This window comes from Polypterus senegalus, chromosome 6 (assembly GCF_016835505.1).
Source record: "Polypterus senegalus isolate Bchr_013 chromosome 6, ASM1683550v1, whole genome shotgun sequence".
Classification (NCBI taxonomy): Eukaryota; Metazoa; Chordata; class Cladistia; order Polypteriformes; family Polypteridae; genus Polypterus; species Polypterus senegalus.
Window position 1 is genome coordinate 124,567,833 of NC_053159.1, and position 23,286 is coordinate 124,591,118.

The following is a 23,286-nucleotide window of genomic DNA, read 5'->3' on the forward strand; positions in this document are numbered from 1 at the left end:
GTGATTCCTTTTAGTTTTGACACAATTAAAGTGTAGTCTTGAATTGAAATACAATACACATGGAGCTGCCACTAAGTGAAATGCAAAATGTTTGCTTTTAGTTAACGAAATGCAGTCTGTGGACATGAATTCAAATGCAAACCGCCTTTGTGTTGCATTTTGAACTGACACAAACATTGCTTTCCATAGTGAAAATCAACCATTTGTTTGAAGGATATGTTTTTAATTTTGACTCAATGCCAAAATCAAATGATCCACTTGCATATTATTGTTTTGCAATATCGTTAACACATTGGATTGCATTTCATTTTGGCACAAATGATCTTCTATAGAGAGAGACTCCTGTGACTGCAGAGCAAGTCGATTTCCTGCAACCAAAACCCACCCAAAGGTCAGTATGTAACGACAGGATTATGAAGCTAAGAAACACAGTGCTACCTCACATACCCATCAGTAATAGTTAACATAATAAGTTTTATTTATTGCACACAATATACAGGTAAACAATATCACCCTAAGTGCTTTTCATATTAATAATTAATATGCAAAGAAACAAAACAGAGGACATGCGTTGAGATCAGTGAATAGAATTGATGACCCCTTTGCAGTGTCCATTCACTTACACAATTTATGATCCTCCTGCCTTGTGCTAAAATCATTTAAATTTATTCTTTCCCTTACTAGGCATTCCCAGAATGGGAACATGAAAACAGAGTCTTAGAAGTTTTTGCAAATGTATTAAAAATAAAAAGCTGAAATCTGACATTGACACTTAAGTATTCAGACACTTTGCTGTGACTCTTGATATTTGGCTCCCATTCCACTGATCATCTTTGAGATGTTTCTACACCTTGACTGGAGTCCACTTGTGGTCAGTTGAATTGATTGGGCCTGCTTAGGAAAGGCACACACTTGTCTATAGAAGGTTCCACAGTTGACAATGTGTATCGGAGCAAACACCAAGCCGTGAGGTACAAGTGACAGGATTGTGTCAAGGCGTGAATCTCGGGAAGGCTACAAAAACATTTCTGCAGCATTTGAAGATCCCCAAGAATGCAATGGTCCTGCCGATTTTAAATAGAAGAAGTTTGGAACACCCACAACACTTTCTAGAGCTGGCCACATGGCCAACCTAAGCAATCAGATTGATGAAAGGGGCTTTGATAAGAGAGGTGACCAAGAACCTGATGGTCAACCTTGCTGTATTCTAGATAGCCTGTGTGAAGAAGGGAGAAACTTCAAGAAGGAGAAGCATCAGTGCACAAATCCACTGATCTGGGCATTACGGGAGAGTGGACAGATGGAAGCCTCCCCTTTGTAAAAGACGCATTGTAAAAAAAGGCGCCTAAAGGACTCTCAGATATGTGAGAACTAACTCTGGTCTGATGAAATCAAGATTGAACTGTTTGGCCTCAATTCTAAGAGTCATGCCTGGAGGGATAAAATTCTAATGGTGAAGGATGGTGGTGGCAACATTATGCTGTGGGAATGTTTTTGGGTCTGGACGCAACAAAGTACAGGGATGTCCTTAATAAAGACCTGCTCCAAAGCATGCTGGGCCAAAGGTTCGCAGTCCAACAGGGTAATGGCCCTAAGCACAAAGCAAAGACAACTCTGGAAAATGTCATTGAGTGGTCCATGAAAGACCTGAAGCCAAATGAACATCTCTAGAAAGACCTAATGATTTCTGTCCAACGACTTTCTCCATCCAACCTAACAGAACTTGAAAAGGATCTGCAGAGAAGAAAGGCAGAAAGTTCCTACAACCAGGTGTGTGGAGCTTGATGTGTTGTACCCAGAAAGACTCCAGAGGGGCTTCAATGAAGTATTGAATAAAGGGTACATGAACCTGTTTACCCATTCAGAAAAAATGAAATGTGTAAAAATGCATTGCTGCTTCAAATAGTTTGTTTTTTTGTACTTGGTATGAAATTTCATATTTTTCTTCTCGAACTTTACCTGTGCTGGAAATCTAACCCCTCAAGTCCATTTATTAAATATATCCAATATGAGTTTTACTGAAGTCATAAATACATGTATTACATAGAACATGAGTTATGAAACAGCTGGCCACTTATCCACCAATAGGAACGGCCTTGGCTTACTGCACTGTTGGGGAACAAACGACATGAGCAGGGAGGGAGCTGCGATCGGGAAGCTGGGAATGAAGTGTGCATTTAGACGCTCATTTGTGTCCCGTGTATGGCATTCATGTAAATTCTTACTGGCATCCACTAATCAACATACAACATGTTGCCACCGTCTGGCACCAGGATAAGTGATTATAAAAACTTTACTTCAACTTCTGCCTTCCTTACCAGAATGATCTCCGAGTGCCATTTATAGGGTTGTGTACCGTTAGGCGACTCGTCGTTGACAAATCTAAGCTCAGGCATAATCACGATGACTTGTATATAATATTAATAAATGGCATTTTAATTGAGAATAAACCCATTAAAATGGAACTTGTGCTACGAAACCTGCAAAGAACATGTGGAAGAAATCACACCAGACTGCAGACAGTTTTTTCGCTCCCCGTCCAAATATGTAGGCGTTCTGAAGGTTATCTGACTACTGGTTTGCTCTCTCACGTCCACTGTTTAGATAAAAGTTTAAAATGAAAAATCACTATATTGGAAAAAAAAAAAGAATATACTTTTAAAATTCATTATTTAGACAAATTACACCTGATACTGTTCTAAATACAAGTATTGGTTGCAAAAAGTCGTTGCTTAGTTTTTCTCCTCTTGCAATCCTCTGGAGGAGTCCCACGGTGGAATGGCCAACAGATGTCTGCTAAGGTAGACTCCCTCCACTTTATCTGAGCGATGGTCTTGTGAACCCCACACCGTGTTCTTCAGAGATGCCACCCACGTGCTGGTCAATCCTTGGACAGATTCCCGTCGTTTTCTGTGTTTATATTCCCAAGAAAATGGTGGCACACGCTTTTATGTTTTTCAGTAAAGGAGGGCTGGGCTGGGCTGGGCTGTGTGTTCTTGTTACCGTTTGCTTTTCTGTTGCTCAAGACGATGGATGGATCAACCCGACGCTGCATATTTCTGTAAAAACCATTTAAACCACAACTCTCTCTTCTGCGCAATAAAATGACATTTTACAAGTCTTCTAAATATCTTTTTTTTTTTTTTTTGAGTTTCCGCTTCAGCTAATGTTAAGAACAAGGATGACTGCTATTTTTAAGTTCAAAATCTGCTTTAAGTAATATTCTGAGGTTAAAAAATACTTCTGCCGTGAAACAAACAGTACTATTTTTAAAAAGCAACAGTCTTTGTAAGTGTTTTTCACAGACTCTGGTATCTTGTGGAAACGGTTTGTGGTAAAGGAATTCTAATTTCAGAGATTGGTATAATGCACCTAGCGCAGTAAAGTACACTCATTTATTTATTACCAGTAACAGCGGACTGCACGATAACGTGCAGTGAATACACTTGACTTATAGTTTTCCTACACTTTCCCTGTACGTTTACAATTTGTTTGCTCAGAGGCTGATGCTCTTGCTGCTTCCTGAGCAGCTCTTCTTTTCTCCACCCTAGCGGCCCGCTTCTTCTCTTCTTTTGTCGGCATCTTTTTGCGTTAAAATTGATTAAGTCGGTATTTGTGCTGCAATTAATTAGTATGTGTTTATTTACTTGGCACCCAAGTCTTCAATCTGCCTCAAGAATGATTTAAGATATGAAGAGGTAGGGGAAGTGATTGCGAAGGTGGTAAGGATGAAAACAGCACCTGTACGCATGTGCCACATGGCCACTGCCAAGAGTTGATTCTACAATAAAATAAAAAGAGGAATAACCTTGGAGGTCAATCGTCACCCAGAACGCGGATAGTAGACGCCACGTAGTATATGTGTACCAAATTTCAGACCAATGGTTGTAGAGAAAAGCCAAGCAAAATGGCACCTTTTATTGGCTAACTAAAAAGATTACAATGTGCAAGCTTTCGAGGCAACTCAGGCCCCTTCTTCAGGCAAGATGTCAAACAAGAGATTTAAAATCCTGGACAGACAAACGGACAGCTACGGTAGCGTATTATATAAGAAGACCAGTAACGGCGTACTGTACGATAACGTGCAGTGAATACCCTTGACGTGAGCATTCCTAGTTTCCATCTTCTTTCTCTGTCTCTGTTTAGCATTTGTTTGCTCAGAGGCCGATGCGCTTGCTGCTTCCTGAGCGGCTCTTCTTCTCTCCATGAGAAAATGAAGACTCCTCACTTCTAGTTTTAAGACTTGAACAGAAACGGCCATGAAGTGGAATGGAGAATACGAATGTACTCAATGGTAAGTAAGCTCTGGTTACTAATGTCACGTGTTAAAGGCCTTCAATCGGGATGATAACACGCCTCGTAGACATCATATAAGGCTCCTTTCATTTGCTTGAATTATCTTTCTGGTTGAGCTTTTTATACGTTTTTATGACTCACCTGTCAAACATCATTGCGTTTTCTTTTTCTCTCTTGGTGCCAATTTTAAAATGGAAACATAACACAAATATAACGTGGATCTTTAGTTTAACTTCAAGTAACAAGCCATTATTTTTTTAACTATTCTTTGTTTTTTTAATAGGAATATCTATGATAATTTCCATGCATTTTTAATTTCTGCAATTTATTACTCTGCGTTATTGTGGATAAACTCTTTTGGGTGTGTTGTGCTTCACGGCGTGACAGAGAACAGGCACACTGAAGGGTTTGATCGCCTCCTCGTCTGGTGGGGTGCAGACTGATGAGAAGTAGAGAATCCCAGACGGCGGGTCACACACCGCTTATGCGCTGCCCTCAAGTGTCACTCTGAGACTTGACGTGGGGGTGTAGAAGTTTGCTAAAAGTAACAAATTTAAAGAATTATTTTTCTACTCTTATGTTAATAGATGAATTGTAAAATCCCAAACTCTTCTATTAATCGTTAATAAAACGTCATGAGCTGGAATGTTAAAGTGATTAATTATGAACTGGAAAAAAAAAAAAAGTTTTTGCATCTAACGTCCCTGTGGCTGGGTAGGAGGACAGTTACGTTTGAGAAGAGACCAAGTTTGTCAAGTTTTTCTTTGTACCTACAGCAAGAAGAGCTGACTTGCAGAGTATTCCATGTCACAGCTCCAGAAATGACATCGGACCCTGAAGGGCACCATAATACTGGGGTGAGGAGGACTATAAAAGCTGTATTGGTGAATATCCACTCCCTGAATCTGGCTCACAAAGAATTCACAGTTAAAAGTCTTGTTTTAATTCCCAAAATTAGTCTTTGCTATGGCAATGCATAATGTTGCTGAATAATCCGAAAAGGAAACAAATTTGGCCATCAAGTAAATGACAGACTAGCAGATGTTGTAATCACAGGTAGAAATTTCTGCCTCAGTTTTAATGGCTTGCATTTGTCCAAAATCAGGGCATTGCAATTCAGATCCTGCTAGCGTCTGCCTTGGTGAACGGTTTTGGGCTGAAATGTCAAAGAACAAAACAATCCTCATGATGGTACCGATTAGAAGACCATGTACCTTGCTTGGCATCGGGTTATCAGGCCTGGGGGTGCAGGTGGGCATTTTTGAGGGCTCTCCACCTGCAAGATGAAGGGTAGGGTCAGGTGTGATGCCAGTTTAGTGGCCGGCATAGGCAAGAAAGATCTAGACAGACTAGACCATCACAATGATGGCTGGCTGTGGGGTCTTGGAACATTACCTTTCTAACAGGGAGGAACCTGAGAAGGTGGAGAGGTATCAACTAGACATAGCTGCTGTCAATGCCACACATAGCATAGGTTCTACAACAAAACATCTGGATTGGGTTGGTCTCTCTTCTACTCTGGAGTTGTGATGTATGAAGGACCTCAAGTGGGTATTGAGATACTCTCAAGCTCCTAGCTGAGGGCTGTGTGATTGCAGCTCTCCCCAGCTGACAAGAGGGTTGCTTCAAAGCAGCTATGAGCCACAAGAGAGGGAAACTGACTGTTGTTGTTTGTGCATATGAACCAAATGGCTGTTCGGAGTATTCAGCATTTTTTGAGAAGGCGAGGGGGGTGCTTGAAATGGTGCTGCCCACTGAATTTGGAGTCTTACTAGATGACTTGATACCTGTGGAGGAACTGGAGCCTGGATCTTGACCAGAACTGTGAGCTGTTACTGGATTTCTGTTCTAGTCATGGATTGTCCATAACAAACACCATGTTCTTAAACAAAGACACCTTGGGCTGAAGGTTGAAGATAGATTTAGTAGTTGTCTCGCTTGACCTGGGGCCATATGTTTTGGGCAGCTGGGTGAAGAGAGAGGCAGAGCTCTCAAAAGATCACCACTTAGCAGTGAGATGGAACCGAAGAGAACTTCTCCCATGTGCACAGTGAGGTCAGAGATATGACGACTGTCCAAGACCTTAGTTGTGGAAGTGGCTGCTAAAAGCTGTGGTCTTAAGGCAGGCAGGACATCGCATGGTGGCAATATTAGGTGGACACCAGATATGAGGGAATCAGTCAGACCAAAGAAGGCAGATTTGAGGGAAATGCTTTCTTGGGATCTACCAACAGTCTAAGAAGTCTGCTGCAAAAGTAGTGGAAGCAAAAACTTGAGCATGGTAGGTGTTTGGGGAGGCCATGGAGAAAGACTATCAGATGGCCTTAAGGCTGTTCTGGTAAACTGTTTGTGACACTTCAGGAAGGGAAGGCATGACCTAGACCAGACTACGTTAACCTGGGATGCTGAACTGTTCTAGGGAAATCGAGCAACTCCTCAACATAATAGACCTGTTATTCTATTAGGGGGATGTTGAACACACGCTGGGGATCTCATCAATGTTGCCAAAGTCACTATGGTGGTCCAAGGATCGTGTAGTGTTTTAAGGCTGCTTGGGTAGAAGGACATCACAGCCTAGTTAATGTGTCTATTCAGGATGGCATAGAGGGCAAGTAAGTAGTGCCCTTAGAATGGAAGAGTGGAGTGGTGCTTAAGAAAGGTAACCAGAGGGTGTGTTCCAACTACAGAGAGGTCACACTCCTCAGCCTCTCATATAAGGTCTATGCTAGGGTGCTGGAGGGAGTCTCCATCTAATGCTTGAGCCTAAGATACAAAAAGAACAATGTGGATTCCACCCAGGCCATGGAACAGTGGACCAGCTCTTCTTCCTTACTCAGTTGCTTAAGGTTGCAGTGAAGTGTGAAAGCCCAGTCTACATGCGTTTTGTAGATTTGGAAGAGGCCTATGATGGTGTCCCTCAGCATGTGATGCTGGATATGCTGCAGGAATATGGGGTAATAGGGCCCGTTTGAGTGCCATTTGCTCCCTGTATGAACACAGTAAGCCCTGCGTCCAGATACTTGCTGTGAAGTCAGCTTTGTTGCCTATGGGTGTCTGACTCCGTCAAGGCTGTGTCTCATCACCACTCCTGTTTGTGGTTTTCATGGACAGGATACCAAGGCACAGCTGAGAATGTGAGGGTGTCCAGTTGTTAGCATCATTGTTTTATGTAGATGATGATGTCCTCTTTGGCACACACTCAGCAATTCACCACACAGAGCAAAGCAGCAAGGATGCGGATCAGCACCTGCAAAGCTCAGGTCATGGTTCTCTCTCAGAAACAAGTGGATTGCTCTGTCCTGATTATGGGGGAAACAACTGCCCTTATTGGAAGAGTTAAGAGTATCTTGCTCTTGTTCATGAGTGACAGAAAAAGGAAATACAAGATTGATAAGTGAATTCCAGCTACAGAACTACTGTTCTGCAGGCACTACACTGGTCAGTGGTGGTGAAGCAGGAGCCAAGTCTAAAGATAAAAGTCTTGGTTTACCCGTCGATGTCCATCCGCATCCTCACCTAGGCCACAGAGAATCATCGCTGCTGCTCCTCCGGTTCAAAAGAAGCCAGTTAAGGTGGTTTAGGCAAGTTGTAAGGATGCCTTCCCAAGAACTGCCCTGGCACATCCCACAGCTGCTTTGGGAAAGCTTAGTAATTCCCCAGGATGGGCTGGAATCTGGGCTGACCTGCTTCTAAAAAAAAAAACCCACCTAAATCCAATATTGTGTTGAACAAAATCAATGTGTTAAATCTGTTTGGGGAAAAAAAAATCTATTTCACTTCCTCAGACAAAAAAAAAAAACAAACTCAAATCATTTGTCAAAAAATGATTTTTATTAAATGTGTCAAATGGAATCATGTTGTCATAAACATTGAAACAACTCATTATTGACCCGATGCCTGAGAAAAGATGTCAGGACTTGCACCAGGCTGAAAGCTTACTAGAATCCCACCTAATACATCACTGAAGCCCCCAATTTGAGACAATGTACGGTACAGGTTTTACTTTATTGTCCTTAAGATAAGTTAAACATCTGACCATACGGCGGCGTTGTCGCCAGCTTCCATTTTCACTCTGTGCCACTTAGTGACATCGGTTGACATTTACAAGGGTCACAATCCCACCCGCACACCATGACTTTCAATTGGATTAACAGTTCAAAAGTAGCACATATTTTAGATGTTGATTCTGTACCCAGCTTACTTTCAATCTCCAGACTGAAGCAGGTTTGACAAGTCTGTTCAGCATGGACATCTGCTGTAAAGGTTTTGTTCTCAGGTCTATCAGGAGGAGCTCTGCAGCAGGCATGGCACTCCAAAGCCAAATTCTTCAAGGGGTAAGGATTCCATCTCTTTGCACTTGTTTCCTGTATGTGATACTTCTATGTAGTCGGCTTTAGAGACTTACAAAATGGACATTTCGAAGTTCTTAGTCCTCCTTCATGATCATTTACACAACGGCATTTGCTCCCTTAGTACATCAATGAACAAATAAAAAGTTATACTGAAATAAATGAGTGCTGGCTTACTGGCATCCAAACCTCACTGATCACCCCTTGGGTTCCATTTGCATGGAGATTGGCCAGTAGCCAGACGGTGGCCACCTAGTGGCCCATAGTTGACAGCCACTGCTGCAACGTCCCCTCTGATGCAGAGATCAGCATTACCGCAAATAGTACTCGATCGCTGCCGAGAACGCAGCAAAGCCTCCACACCCAATCACTCCAGCTTTCAGTCCAGCTAAATGAAGGAAAAAAAGAAAAAATAATCCATTTAGCTTTCACCCTGTCGATATGCCGAATGTTTAGTAGGAGTTTCTGCAGTTAATAAGGCAGTGGATATGCTGAAATCATTGAGAGAGGAAGACAAGTTTAAAACCATTTTGTTTCATGCACTTTCAGGTGTCCATTTCTGCAGTCACTCTCTTCTCAATGCCTATCAACTGAATGAATGTTAAAGTTTATTTTACCCAAACATAGCAACAATTTGTTGACTGAGACAATCTGCTGTAGTCGTCTTCTGCAGAATGAAAGACTGAGTGCCTCTGAAAGTGTGCGAATCGCCGGTTTAGCTCACACTGTACACTTTGGTCGATTAAAAACAAAAACACCACTGAACACATGCGTGAGAAATAACAACATAAAATAGCTAACTATATGCAAAATAATCATTTTTTATTGTTTAATTCTAATTTCAAAAAAAAAATTAATAAATGAAACTTATTTTTCTTAAAATGTAAACATTTTTTATAACTTATTCTAAGTAAAAAAAAAATACATTTAAGTTAAATTTAAATTTAATGACACTGCACTTCCTCTCACATCGATTGCTTATTCTTTACAACACTTATCTATAATAAGAGCAATTTTACTACAAATGTGTACGTTTATACCGGGAGGGCAGATTCAGACCTGGAGGACCGCAGTGACTTGCTTAATAAGAAGCTCTTATTGCTCAAGTAACACTTCTGCTTCACTTTAGTTGTCTCGCTTGTTAAGATTTTGAACCCTCATTGCTTATTCTAGTCTTGAACAGCCGTACTCTCAATTTTTAATGGTTCCTTATTAACAGTAAGATATAAATGACAAAAGAGACCAGCATTTCTCCATTTAGCTTGTTACCATTTATACCTGTGTATATTTATCATGCCCCGCTAGATTTAATTAAATACTTGTAAGGAAAGTGAAGAGATAAAAGTGAAGGACTGAGAATTACTCATCCACTTTAGCCTTCAAATCATTTGGATGATATCAATAGAAAGGGAAAGAAAATCTATGATTTGAGAATGACCTGACATAGCAGCAGTTGTTTTCACTAAACCTTTCCCTTCACGTGGGAAACACGGCAAGCAAGGTAGCGTCTTTTTAACAACCTGCCTCATTGGTTTGCTTTAAAAAGCAAGCACATTTCTAGGATAGCTGTGTATGTTCATATAGATTTTTTATCATTTAAAACTACTATTTTACACCGAAAAAGAAAATGACACTTTGAGATAGGTTTGAGAACGATATGCCGTTTGTCCTAAACTACGATCTGTAAACAACATAAAAAGATGTTTGCCTAACCATTACAGTATTATTTGGCCTCTTATTTAATTTGTGTTTTGCATAGGTAATGTATTTTCTGGTTAATTTTAACACTGATTTATTTATTTGCAATTTCCTAAGTTTATTTCATGATTTTCGCTTTCGCATACTGAAAAGTAGTGGAAAAGGCAGCCATTCATTTAACTGGATGTGCTGTGTAAATGCAGGAAGTGTTTGAAGAGCGCCATCTGCCACCAGATTTCACTCTCGACGTTTCGTACCCATTTACCGCTCGTTCCTGGGACGTTACTTCATTGAGATACTTTGTGTAAGTTACAAGAAAAAAAAACAGAAAATTTGCACAGACATTTGAATGTCAGTCATTCAGTAGAAATTATCCTCAGACAATTTAAATTTCAAATGTTTTCATTTAAAAATATAACTCCATTGATGTGACCATTTGGGTATGTTCAAATAAATTAAGATACTGTATATGCAATTTTAGCATTTATGTATTATACAGTCATTACTGTTCAGCACAGTATGCTTCATCATTACTCTTTTTTTTGTGTAATTCAAATGAAAATCGGAGTAAAACAAACATTTTTCCACTACTTATAATTTTTTCAAACTCATTTATTTTAGGTAAATTTGAGTAAATTAATAAATTAAGCTTACTCAAAATTAATCAAATTAAATCTACTCAAAAATATTGCTTGTAATTTGTTGCCTTATTATTTTTTTTTTTTATGTACTTTTAACACATTATTTTTTTACAGTGAATGGCACTTCGGACCACCTGAATACTCAACCAGCGAACTCTTGATAATATATCTCTCTATTATAATACAAAGATCCTGGGACGAGAGGTGACTTTTTCAGAGAGATACTTTCACGTCCCGCGAGACGAGACTTTGTGCCAAGAAATTTAACCACATCCAGGGCCGGAAACAAAAGACAAAGAGTAGATGACAAAGTAGAACGTTGGCACGGTACACATGCAAAGCAGGTTAGAGATAATGAAACTAAGAAAATTCAAAAGTCTCAAATGATAGTAAAGGTCGCATTAGCGCTAACAAATGGAAATTATTACTCTGTGAAATGACGGAACGGTGAAAAGAGATCGAATATATTGTTTGGCTTTAAACTTTAAGTCGGAGACTTGTAGATCGTCTAATTCGTGTTGCCATCAGGGAAAAGTAGCGTTTCTTCCCAATGAAGAGGCGTATCTGTGAGAAATAAAAGATTTGTTTGGTTAAAGTAAAATCCAGCGAAAATGAAAATGAAAGGAATTCTCAGATTTTGATTTTTTATTAAAGAATAAAATGAGGGAAAATAAGGTATTTTTAACTCTATTGTAACAAATAGCAGTCATACACTTAAAATGACACATACTTTTCTAGATTTATTTGTGATTTAAATAATGAAAGTGTAATAGCTCAAAAACAGACACATTTTCGCTGTCTGAAACCAGAAGTACTACTTCTGCATGATTTTTGACGACATGTGAAAACAGTCCTCCTCACAACACATCGATCGATGGCCTTGAAGTTACACTGGCATCAGCAGAGGATGGACCATCACGTTGTTTTTTGGAACAGTAAAAGAGTGACACTGCGGGACAAGGACATGACTAAAGAAAAACTGAGTCGCATCTTTCAGGTAAAAATACAAGCTTTGCAACCTTTGCTTCATTGATGTAGCAGTTCTTTTATGAACGTTATTGTTGTTACTTACTGCGAAACAGCGAACATTTGGTGATTTCATTTACTAACACCAAGTCTTGCAATTTTTATAGTGCTAGCATTTTGAATGTGTGCTCATTGACGTTTACTGGCTACTGGTCATTAGCTAATTAGTAAACGTTTTGAGAATTAACAGTGCGCACATAAGTAACACGTGTTAGGAGAGCAACGTGATTTACAGAAAGTTTTCTTAAACAGGTGTACATCACGGACAACTCAAACGTAGCCATGTTCCCCGGAGGAGCCTCTGGTGTTTTCAGCGTGTTAGACCCGATACCCAGAGGTCACTATGAGGTCCATGGAGAAGACATGGAATCAATGCCAGCAGCAGGTTCCAGCGGCCAGTGTTTTGCATTTATGTGAGCACCAGCTTGTTTTGCCATCTCTAAAATCCCGTCGGAGTTATGTTCCAACGTCATGATGATGGTCCAGTCTACACGCCAGTGACCAGAGTTTGCTGTAAGTGCGCATTACCTGACCTGGTTGTTGACCTACAAAAACATCCGGTTCAGACAAAATAAATAAAGGGCATTTTCTCATTCTCGTTTCTTGCATTTTTCTTTTCTGATGTACAAAAGGAAAAAAGTAATTGTTTTGCGTTTTTTCATTTTTCCCTTTTAAGTTGAAAATCAAATAAATATCTCTTTCTTTTTAAATGATATTTTCTGAAATGAAATTTCAAATACCAAAAAGTCTACAGACCCTTGTTAAATAAGATTTTGGTAAGGAAGCTTTTTTATATATACACTTTGTTAATCCTCATGGGCAAACCATCTTTGATAAGTTCTTTAAATATATACATACTTTTGAGTAAAATAATTTTTCATAAACATGTACAATTAAATTTAATCAAGTTAACTGGCAATATTGCGTGGATTTGAGTTGAGATGTTGCTCACCAGCAGCTTTTCACCAGCCAAGCTTTCAGAAAGTTATTGTGGCTAAGAAACTGTTTCCACTTTAATCATTTATTAGTAGTGCTTCCTCAAAAGAAGCACATCAGCACATATTTACTAGATTAATAATCTTTACACGGTGTGAGACTCTCACGTTTAAAATAAATCTTTCACACATTTTACAAGACAAATGTATAGAAAAAGTAGAACTTTCTGGGTATCATTAAACTTAAGTGTTAATATAAACTTACTTTATTGATGAACTTTTTGAATGTAAAGAAATGTGAACAATAAAAACATTTCATACTGAACTTTCATTGGTAGAGCGTAACTACTAATGGCTTCACAAACTGCCAAGCCCTCAATCAAAGCAGCTTCTAAACAATGACCTCCACCCTCCACTTCATTATGATGTCCTAACACTTGACATTAACCCTCGTACCAGAGCCCTAAACTGACATCTCACATCTTGCAACAGATGAAAATTTAACAATAGACGACTGCAACAAATTCTGCTCCTGTCAGCTAAAGGAAGAGGGTGCAGATAACAAACAAATGCAAATATTCAGCACTGGAAGGCCTGGTCTGATGAATGCCAGTTCCTTTTGACTCCTGCTAATGAAGGAAGCAGAGAAAAGCCCCATGAATGCACAGCTCCAGGTTGCTAAGGATCAATGCCATATGCAAATGGTAGAAGTGGCATGGTGCCTACCTTGATAAGAGCAGAGCCATCTATTAATCAGATGACCTGCATCCTGCCATCAGGCGCCATAAGCAAACATCCTCACCACTCCGAAACGGCTCCCTTAGCTAGGATACTGCGCTGGGTAACAAGGCTGAGACAGACATGAAATAAATCCTGTAACAGCCTGAACGGGTCAAACTCCATTCATAAATTTGTAGAATGAAATGGAGACAGTGATTTGAGACCAGCTAAATAATTTAAAGTTCACTTTGGTCAGAATACCTGTTGCTATAGTGAGCTTGGGGAGTTGCAGCCCATTAAATTGTGAATTAGTGTAACTTACTAGAACAAAGTCATATTCGGGGTGACAATAATGATCGGCTTTAACAACATTATGGCCAAAGTACTAGCAGGACAGCATTCTGCTGCCATCTAGCGGATAAAATAACACCATGCTGCAACAAAAAAAAAGTACCAATATTTCAAAGCGTTTTTGTCCAACTCATTAATATTCATGAGCGTTGTCTGATTGAGGACTCTGCTGCAATGGCATATAACCGAGACCCTGTAAAGCCCGCTTTACAACAAACTGAAACCAAACCAATGATTGAATCAAATGATAGCGATGACAGTGTGAATTGGTCATCAGACATTGATACGTTGACACGGACAGTGAAACTAATGCATATGGATGGCACTGTATAATGGAGCCACCATGATGTGTTTGGCGATTCAGATGCGTAAAGCTGCAGGGGGGTGCAAGTAGGTGCATGGCCAAAAAAGGCAAAAATGACTGATCAAGTAGAAAGATATCAGCCATCTAAACAAGTGTTCACAATGCAGCACCTGAAATATGAAAGTCGCTAAGCCTTGCACGGTGGTAGCCTACAAAAGCACAAGGTGCAGGTCGATTGTGCAGATCAGGCACAGACATCCCACCCTCTCATGCACAAGCAACAGAAAAACATCATAAGGAAAGTGTGAAAAGAAACTCGCTTCTACTGTCCCGATTGCGCCATCGGGCTATGCGTTTGTACAGCCGTGGACACGAGACGTACCTGTCTTACGGTATTTATATGGACACTTTGGTATTTACAGGTTTCTGTTGCACATAGTTTTTCTTGTTGAAAAATAAATTCATTTATTGACACCTTTTTCTGGACGTAAACATACCGCTAAGGAAGTTAAGCAGCCCCTTCTTAACTCACCCAGTGCTTGCTTTCCGATTACAAAACCCAAAGAGTTAATAAAAAAGAGCTCATATATAGTGAAACTCACCTCTAAAACCAATTGCTCCCCCTGTTACACAACCACTAAGAACTGCATTCTTCCAGTCAGACTTCCCTCGATACTAGGAAAGAAAAAACACGTTTGGCAGAGCAGGTTTTACTGAACGAGTCGCACTGTATTAGAGTAGTACAGCTTTAGGCTGATCAGTGAGACCGTGCCACAGTCATAGCTCTCACAATGTATATTAAGATTTCAGAACATGTACTTGGGGATACTTTAGGATGGCCTTCACCAAAAAAAATTATTTAAAACAAAGATCATAATAAAAAGGCAATTTCAGAATGAAAATAAAAATCTTTCTAAATGTTTCAGCTGCATACATTATAATTACTCAACAGAATAAAAATTATTAATATCAACAGAAGGAAAAGTAATCTTTATTAGAAGATCTTCAAATCTAAAATGACGTAGATCTTAAACAACATTATTGTGGCACAACAAATACGCAGGCAGTGTAACCTACTGGCAAAAAGAGGGATGAAGGCTGGCAGTTCACCTCCATCACCGAGTCACCCTAAGCAGTGACTTGTTCAGTCCAAACGACACATGCACAGCACACTTAGCACTGGATAAACTTTGTTTTTCTTTTAAGCCATTCCATTTGTGTGCCCTTTAAGTGGAGCTACTTACCGATTCAATTAAGCATTCTGTGCAGGAAAACATCGCACCTACAATAGCAAAGTTTTTGGCATAAGACATCCCTCGCTGCCCCATGTCTCTCAGCACCTCCTTTGCAGTTGGAGTTCTTAATGGGTCTTTGGGGTCAAATCCAACATTTGTGTCAATGCCTGCAGTAAATATGCCAAACGCTCCCCCAAGAACAAAACCTACATGTAGAGAGAGAAGAGAAATCAACCAGATAAGTATCAGAATTGCAAGTAAAATAAAACAAAATAAAATAAAATACAGACTCGCTTCATAAACACAAATAGCAGCACTAGTCACATCAGACTGCCTGCTAATCCGTACTGACCCCTACTCTCTCTTCTGTTTCTTTTTCCGGCTTCTTTGTGGTGGTGGACTGCGCCTCCACCACCTACTCAAAGCTTCATGATGCTCCAACAATGATGGATGGATTAAAAGGCAGAACTCTACGTGACCATCATCTTCATCAAGCCCTTCCATGTGAACCCTAAATCCAAAGAGGACTGTTTCATTTATGTTAGGTAGAATGCCCAGAAGGGACTGGCCAGTCTAATGGTCTGGAATCCCTACAGATTTTATTTTTTCTCCAGCCGTCTGCAGTTTTTTTTTTTTGTTTTTTCTGTCCCCCTGGCCATCGGACCTTACTCTTATTCTGTTAATTAATGTTGACTTATTTTATTTTCTTATTGTGACTTTTATTTTTCTATTCTTTATTATGTAAAGCACTTTGAGCTACTGTTTGTATAAAATGTGCTATATAAATCAATGTTGTTGTTGTAATGCTCTACTGAGGAAAATACCAGTTCAGAGCCCATCATCTCTGTAAGCTTAAAACTCTGGGAACCAAAAACAAGTAACTGACTGTCCAGTCACCTCCTGTACATATGACTCTACAAGCCCATTTCAAAATATAACAGTTTTAAAATTACAAGAATGAAGACTGTCCGGGTCTTTAAATTTCAATAGGGCTTATGTTCTGATTTTATTGAATACCTATATCAATGATCCACTTGCAATAAAGAGATTTCTTGAGTCGTTATCATCATCTTCATACCATATTTTCTGGCAAGGGGCGCAATAGTAGCAATAGTAACAAGTTATGCAGCACTGACCAGTCGCTCCTTATCCTCGGCAAATTTCTCCAGAATACCCTGACGCTCAAAGGACAGTCACGAGATATTATCATTCCATCAAACGCTGGATCTTTCCTTCAGTCTTCTCCCGGTGGGCCGTGCTCCGTATACCTCCAGAGGTTTCTGAATTACATGCCCAGAACAGCACAAGTGGTCAGTCTCGATGAGGAGAAGCAGCGGTTCTGTCCTAAGGTCCTCCCATATTGCTGAGCTCAAACACCTGCCACTGAGAGGGAAACCAGTAGTCCTGCCCAGGGCCCTCATTCTAACTGCTTGGACTTGCAATTTTATTGTGTCCTTCACTACCCAGCATTCAGGACAAGAGGGGAGGTGTAGAGTGACCAGTGAGTGGATGGTGAGTCTGATATGTTAAAGAGTTTCTGTTATTCCTAACAAAACTTCAGAGTTCTTTTATCGGGACAATCATTCATACTCGCCCAATCAGCTGTTAATTCCCAGTGTACAGGTATACAGTAATCCCTCCTCAATCGCGGGGGTTGCATTCCCGAACCCCCCGCGATAGATGAAAATCCGCGAAGTAGAAACCATATGTTAGTATGGTTATTTTTATATATTTTAAGCCCTTATAAACTCTCCCACCCTGTTAACATTATTAGAGCCCTCTAGACATGAAATAACACCCTTTAGTCAAACGTTTAAACTGTGCTTCATTACAAGACAGAGATGGCAGTTTTTTCTCATCTTATCTTCAAAGGAGCACCGTGAAGAGCAGATAATGTCAGAGAGCGCTTGCTAAGAAAAGCAAACAATCAAAAAATCAATACGTGCTTTTAAGTATACAGAAGCACCGCAATAAAGCGGCATTTTGTAGAGGAGCGTCCTATCTTCTAGGCAAACAGCCACTATGTAAACAGCCCCCTCTGCTCACACCCCCTCCGTCAGGCAGAGAGTGAGAGAGACAGAGAGAAGCAAACAAAACAAGCGCCACGCGGGAAGCATATCTCATAGCATTGAGGAGTTTTAGTTAATATGTAATACATGCTCTGATTGGGTAGCTTCTAAGCCATCCGCCAATAGCGTCCCTTGTATGAAATCAACTGGGCAATCAAACTGAGGAAGCATGTAACCTAAATTAAAAGACCCATTGTGCGCAGAAAGCGGCGAACCAGCGAAAAATCCGTGATATATATTTAGATGTGCTTACATTTAAAATCCGGATAGAGTGAAACCGCGAAAGTCGAAGCGCGATATAGCGAGGGATTACTGTATAACCAAATTAAATTCAAAGTCATGTCAGATAATTGTATGCTTTTTTGTTTTGCATTTTCCAGTGGCATACGTCGATTTATTTTAAATTAGTGCTTCTTGAGGCTTATGTTAACTGCACAAACGCAATCAAATGACTAATTCAGATTAATCAGAAATAAGTTTTTAGTATTTTGTGGTGTTGATTTTTTAGTTTTTTTTTTCATTTTAACTCCTCACAAAAGAAGAAGACCCCTCGCACATTTATGCAATCATTTTTTTACACCGTGAATGTTTTTTTTTTTCTCCTTTCATTTTTTTAACCAGGATTTTTTTTTCTGCCCCATCAAAACCTTTTTCCCCGATGTCACTACAGTGGCTGCATGTAATTATGACAATCTAATATAATAGGAAATCTACAAAGACAAGAAGGCAAAATACAGAATACGTACAAAACAACTCTAAAATGGTGGAACCACAGAGTATAATTTGGTTACATATTTTATCTCCTCAAATGTATGTACTTGAATGTGTATATATAAGTAATGATTGGAAAATCAAGCAAATGCCACTAGAGTAAAATACTCGAAGCACATGAAAATAGACGTCAATCCGTGTGAAACAAAAGTAGAAAATGCATTGGATAATTAATAATATCTAGAAATGAATTGCACTATATACAATAAAATAGGAGGAAAAGAAAAGAGAATATAAAAAATGCAAAAGTTACAACAAACAAGCTACAGCTTAAAAATGTGAAATTGCAGTTTACAAAGAGAAAATTATTTGAGAGTAAGTCGATAGTTATCTTCATGTTTGTGATAACTAAGGGGCTCTGCCCCCTGCTCACTTCGCTCGCCAACCCCTGGGCGCACTTCGCAGCTCTGCCTCTCATGTTATGAAAAGGGGGGCTGAACGCACGCTAAGGAGATGCCGTCGCTCTTTAATCTCAGCCTCTAGTTTGTATCAGAAAGTGCCAGGGGGGAATAAAGAGGCAAAAACCCATTAAAGCAAAAATAAAAAAAGATAACCTCCCCTTCCCCACTTACAAAAACATCTGCAAAATCCAAGATTGCTCATAATAAATCTGTCATCGTTTAAATTTCTAAGGTAAGCAGTTTTTTTTTTTTTAAACCCATTACTTAATAAGGTGAAATTGTGTACACCTTCAAGAATACTGATGACCGCGGTTCAGTTTAAACACAACTGGTGAGTAACTGCCCTAGAACAACTCAAGAAACCCCATAATGACAGCTACTGTATGTCTGCAGACTTCTGCTCACATTGTGCCTGTCCATGGGGGTGAAACGGGAAGAAATTGTTGCTGCTGCTACATAAACGTGATGCTTAGTGTCACGACAATGTCTGCTCTCTCTCACTCACTCACTCACTAAGACCCCCGGGGTTTCAGAAGTCCACTTGGGGTAGATGCTCAGCTTTTTACCAGACCTCTGATAGGGAGACATTAGTTCTCATCACCACTGCATCACAGGCAGAAGTGAACCATTTCAGGTATCAAAGTCTGACGAGGCCATGAAAAGAGCTGGGGCTGCGGCCTTTTGACTTCCCAACTGGATCCTTTCCAAGCCTGAGCTGTACCTAGAAATCCTGTCGACACTCACTCACAATGAACATAACATTCACTCCAAGAATACACGAATGCAAAGTTTTACAAACTGGAGGAAAGAAATGTTTTGTTGTACAGAAATGAGTGTGTATTAGGCCTGCAGTCTTAATTAACATTAGGCATTTCAAAGCATTGTTTAAATACACATAAAATTCACACATTGCTTTAACAGCATAACTATCACTCTTCATCAGATCTGTAAATTAGACATTACTTACTACATACCCTATTACTGTACAACGTGTGAAGGGATTTGAGAGAGTCACCGATGGTGCACCGCAGCTCAGCTTCTGTCCAGGAGTCACAGACAGACAAGTGCAGTGCAGTCAGTGCATCCACAACTAGCCTCGAGTTGAAAAGCGATTTAAGGCCACATCACATGATGCGACTTGTTTGTCGAGTGATTTTCAGCCTTAGCCTTTGTTTAAATAATCGCAGTGAGTTTTTCACTGTCATGTAATGTGACATACCCAGTGCCTCAGTCTTGGTGATTGCTCTGACTTGGTCTTTAGTCGTAGGGGTGGGCAGTGTGCGCGTGTGTGAGTGCTGTTAACCAATCAATGCTGATCCAAAAGTACAAATCATTTTCCATACGAGAATTAAGGAAGATGGGGGCTTTTGGACATCGCAAACAGAAGAGAGGCTCTTCTGTGTGATGTGTCGTGTTTTACGTACGTAAACAGAATGGATACTGAATAGAGACTGCAGCTGAAATCGCCATACCTGTTAACCATTCATACTGCGCCAGCTCGGTCAGGCTGCACTCCATTGACTGTCACCGTGACTGTGCTGGAAGGCAGGCTTGCCAGATGTGCAGGTTTTCCACCAAATGTGGTTATTTTTCCAAGTGGCCTGGGAATCAAAATATCGATTTGGCAATGTGTGTTTAATGGGCTGGTTTGAAAGTGTATTGGCAAAAGTCACATTGTAGACTACAACCCATCCTCTATCTTGCAAGGAGATGGGTTACAGAACTGCCCCCATCTTCTGCAGCATGAATGACCTCAAAACCCCTAACAGGTCACTTCATGTCACCTGTCCGCTCTTCGACTTCACTCCCATTACTCATCGCTCCCGAAACTCCCCTCACTCTTCGACCGTATATTCTGTGTTTTGATGTAAAGGTTTATAGTCTGGTCTGTACCGCCATTAGTGTTTAGCTATTGTGGTCTGGAATTTTTTTTAGGACCTGCCAACCTTGCTGCAAGGTCGCCGCGTAGTCGGAAAACGTGAATGTGAAATGCCCAGCGATTATTAGTCGTTTAAATTGACATGGCCTGGTGACAATAACATACCCAACACCTAGAAGACACGAAATATGACACCAGTGTTAAAGTGTCCATGTCAAATCAACGTGCAAAATGAATACAATTGAACCCTTCTTTCACCTCCGACACACGCCAGTGCCGCCTTGAACGCGCAGCTCTCCATTCCTCTCTCGATCATCTTCTGCTCGTCGCTTTTCTGAGGACTCGGGAGGCCTCCCGTGACTCCAGCGGGCAGCTCTCGGGGACGACGTTTTTCTCCGACTAGGTGGTCTAGAATGAGGCTGTACTGAAGAGTGGACGCCTCAACAGAGGCTTCCGAAGAATTAGAACCTTTGCTACCGGCCGCCGCCATGACAGGACGACTGAGTAAATGCATCGAGTATTTTAAGGTCAGCACTTATGCAACGTGTACAAAAAATACATAACTCCATAAATACAAGACTATCTTAATCACCTTGTACTACAATATGACACGTTTATTTTCTGCTTCCTAGTGTATTATACAGACATTTTACAACGTGAGAAATATGAAGAATACAAAACACACGAAACGCAGAATTGGCTCCTGCAGATTCGACACAGTGAGGGGGCGGAGTCACGCGGAAGGCGGTGCGTGCGATGAGAGCGTTTGAAGGCCGGAAAGCGACGGAAGTTTGTCATTTTCTTCTGAGATGTCCGCGTTTTTTGATGCGATGGGTAAAACGATCTGTTAAAAAGCAAGTTTGAGAAATCCGCGAAGTTCTTTCGACATCTACTATCGGCTTGATAGAAGGGCCTTAACTGATAAGTTTAATGTATCCGCGTTAAAGAAGTCGAGAAGACGCTATTCGAAATGAGGCTTGAAGTGGGAAAGCCCGAAGTTCCCAGTTGGAGTAAAAAGTAAAGGAAACAAAATCCGTACCTAAATTATGGTTTCTGTCACATTTTGCTGCGTTAATATGGTTTATTAGAAATGTTTAACCGTCTCTTTGAACAAAGACTGTATGTTCATTTCTTTTCCAAGATTTACAATCCTGTTTATTACCCAGTGTATATAGCCAAATAAATTCAAAGTCATGTCAGATAATTGTATGCTTTTTTGTTTTGCATTTTCCAGTTAAGTAAAATAAAGTGGCATACGTCGATTTATTTTGAATTAGTGCTTCTTGAGGCTTATGTTAACTGCACAAACGCAATCAAATGACTAATTCAAATTAATCAGAAATAAGTTTGTAGTATTTCCTGGTGACGATTTTTTTGTCTTTTTTTCATTTCAACTCCTCACAAAAGAAGAAGACCCCTCGCACATTTGTGCAATCATTTTTTTACACCGTGAATGTTTTTTTTATTTTCTCCTTTCATTTTTTTAACCAGGATTTTTTTTTTCTGCCCATCAAAACTTTTTTCCCCGATGCCACTAAAGTAGTGTAATGTAATTATGACAATCTAATATAATAGGAAATCTACAAAGGCAAAGGCAAAATACAGAATACGTACAAAACAACTCAAAAAATGGTTACATATTTTATCTCCTCAAATGTATGTACTTGAATGTGTATATATAAGTAATGATTGGAAAATCAAGCAAATGCCACTAGAGTAAAATACTGGAAGCACATGAAAATAGACGTCAATCCGTGTGAAAAAAAAGTAGAAAATGCATTGGATAATTAATAATATCTAGAAATGAATTGCACTATATACAATAAAATAGGAGGAAAAGAAAAGAGAATATAAAAAATGCAAAAGTTACAACAAACAAGCTACAGCTTAAAAATGTGAAATTGCAGTTTACAAAGAGAAAATTATTTGAGAGTAAGTCGATAGTTATCTTCATGTTTGTGATAACTAAGGGGCTCTGCCCCCTGCTCACTTCGCTCGCCAACCCCTGGGCGCACTTCGCAGCTCTGCCTCTCATGTTATGAAAAGGGGGGCTGAACGCACGCTAAGGAGATGCCGTCGCTCTTCCGAAACCCCCTCTTAAACGGTGATACAATGGGCTCAATCAGTTGTTGGTTGGCTGCTGCTGCTTGTGCCGAGCTGTGTGATTTGCATGTCGTGCAGCGCGTCGATCATTAAAAAGCCTGTACAGCAGCTGTCCTTTTGTCTCACTGTCTTGTCCCCTGGGACGTTAAAGTGTCTCCGGGAAAATCACATCTCGTCTCCTTCCAAGCCTTCCAAGATTTTCTTTTATAATAGAGAGATATATTTTGTTTGGGTAGCTCACGTGTGGAAACGCAGTGATGACAGTGGTAAAGTTTCAACCTTTAAGTTTCAGTTAATTCCCATGTTGTTTTTTGGGAGTAAAAGTAAACATGACCACTCCACTCTGTGTTTGCACCAAGCAGCATGTAGTGGTGCACTTTTTATGACGTGACATTGTACTTGGGGCCAAAATCCATAAAAGGCTTTCTGCATAATATGAAGACTGTTTTGTCATGGCAGAGTGTTTACGAATGGATTGAGGAGTTCAAAAATGGTCGGACAACTGTGA

At 40.1% G+C, this 23,286-nt stretch overlaps 1 protein-coding gene across 1 annotated transcript; it reads right to left on the reverse strand.

Annotated features, from left to right (window-relative positions):
- Positions 1-8,105: 8,105 nt before the first annotated feature.
- On the reverse strand, positions 8,106-21,192 carry timm22 (translocase of inner mitochondrial membrane 22 homolog (yeast)). The gene is made up of 4 exons (XM_039757046.1): positions 20,934-21,192; positions 15,565-15,761; positions 14,923-14,995; positions 8,106-9,033 (listed from the first exon to the last, which is right to left on the reverse strand). The coding sequence occupies exons 1-4, from the start codon at positions 21,187-21,189 to the stop codon at positions 8,957-8,959; spliced, it is 603 nt and encodes a 200-aa protein (XP_039612980.1). The 5' UTR covers positions 21,190-21,192; the 3' UTR covers positions 8,106-8,956.
- Between the last annotated feature and the right edge of the window lie 2,094 nt (positions 21,193-23,286).

What these genes read in the sequence shown, in the direction of transcription:
- timm22 (XM_039757046.1), bottom strand. Translation starts at nt 21,189, where the DNA reads ATGCATTTACTCAGTCGTCCTGTCATGGCGGCGGCCGGTAGCAAAGGT. An exon ending in GGCACTGGCGTGTGTCGGAG is followed by an intron (nt 15,762 to 20,933) that starts GTGAAAGAAGGG and finishes CTCTACATGTAG; the next exon opens with GTTTTGTTCTTGGGGGAGCG. An exon ending in CAGAATGCTTAATTGAATCG is followed by an intron (nt 14,996 to 15,564) that starts GTAAGTAGCTCC and finishes TTTCTTTCCTAG; the next exon opens with TATCGAGGGAAGTCTGACTG.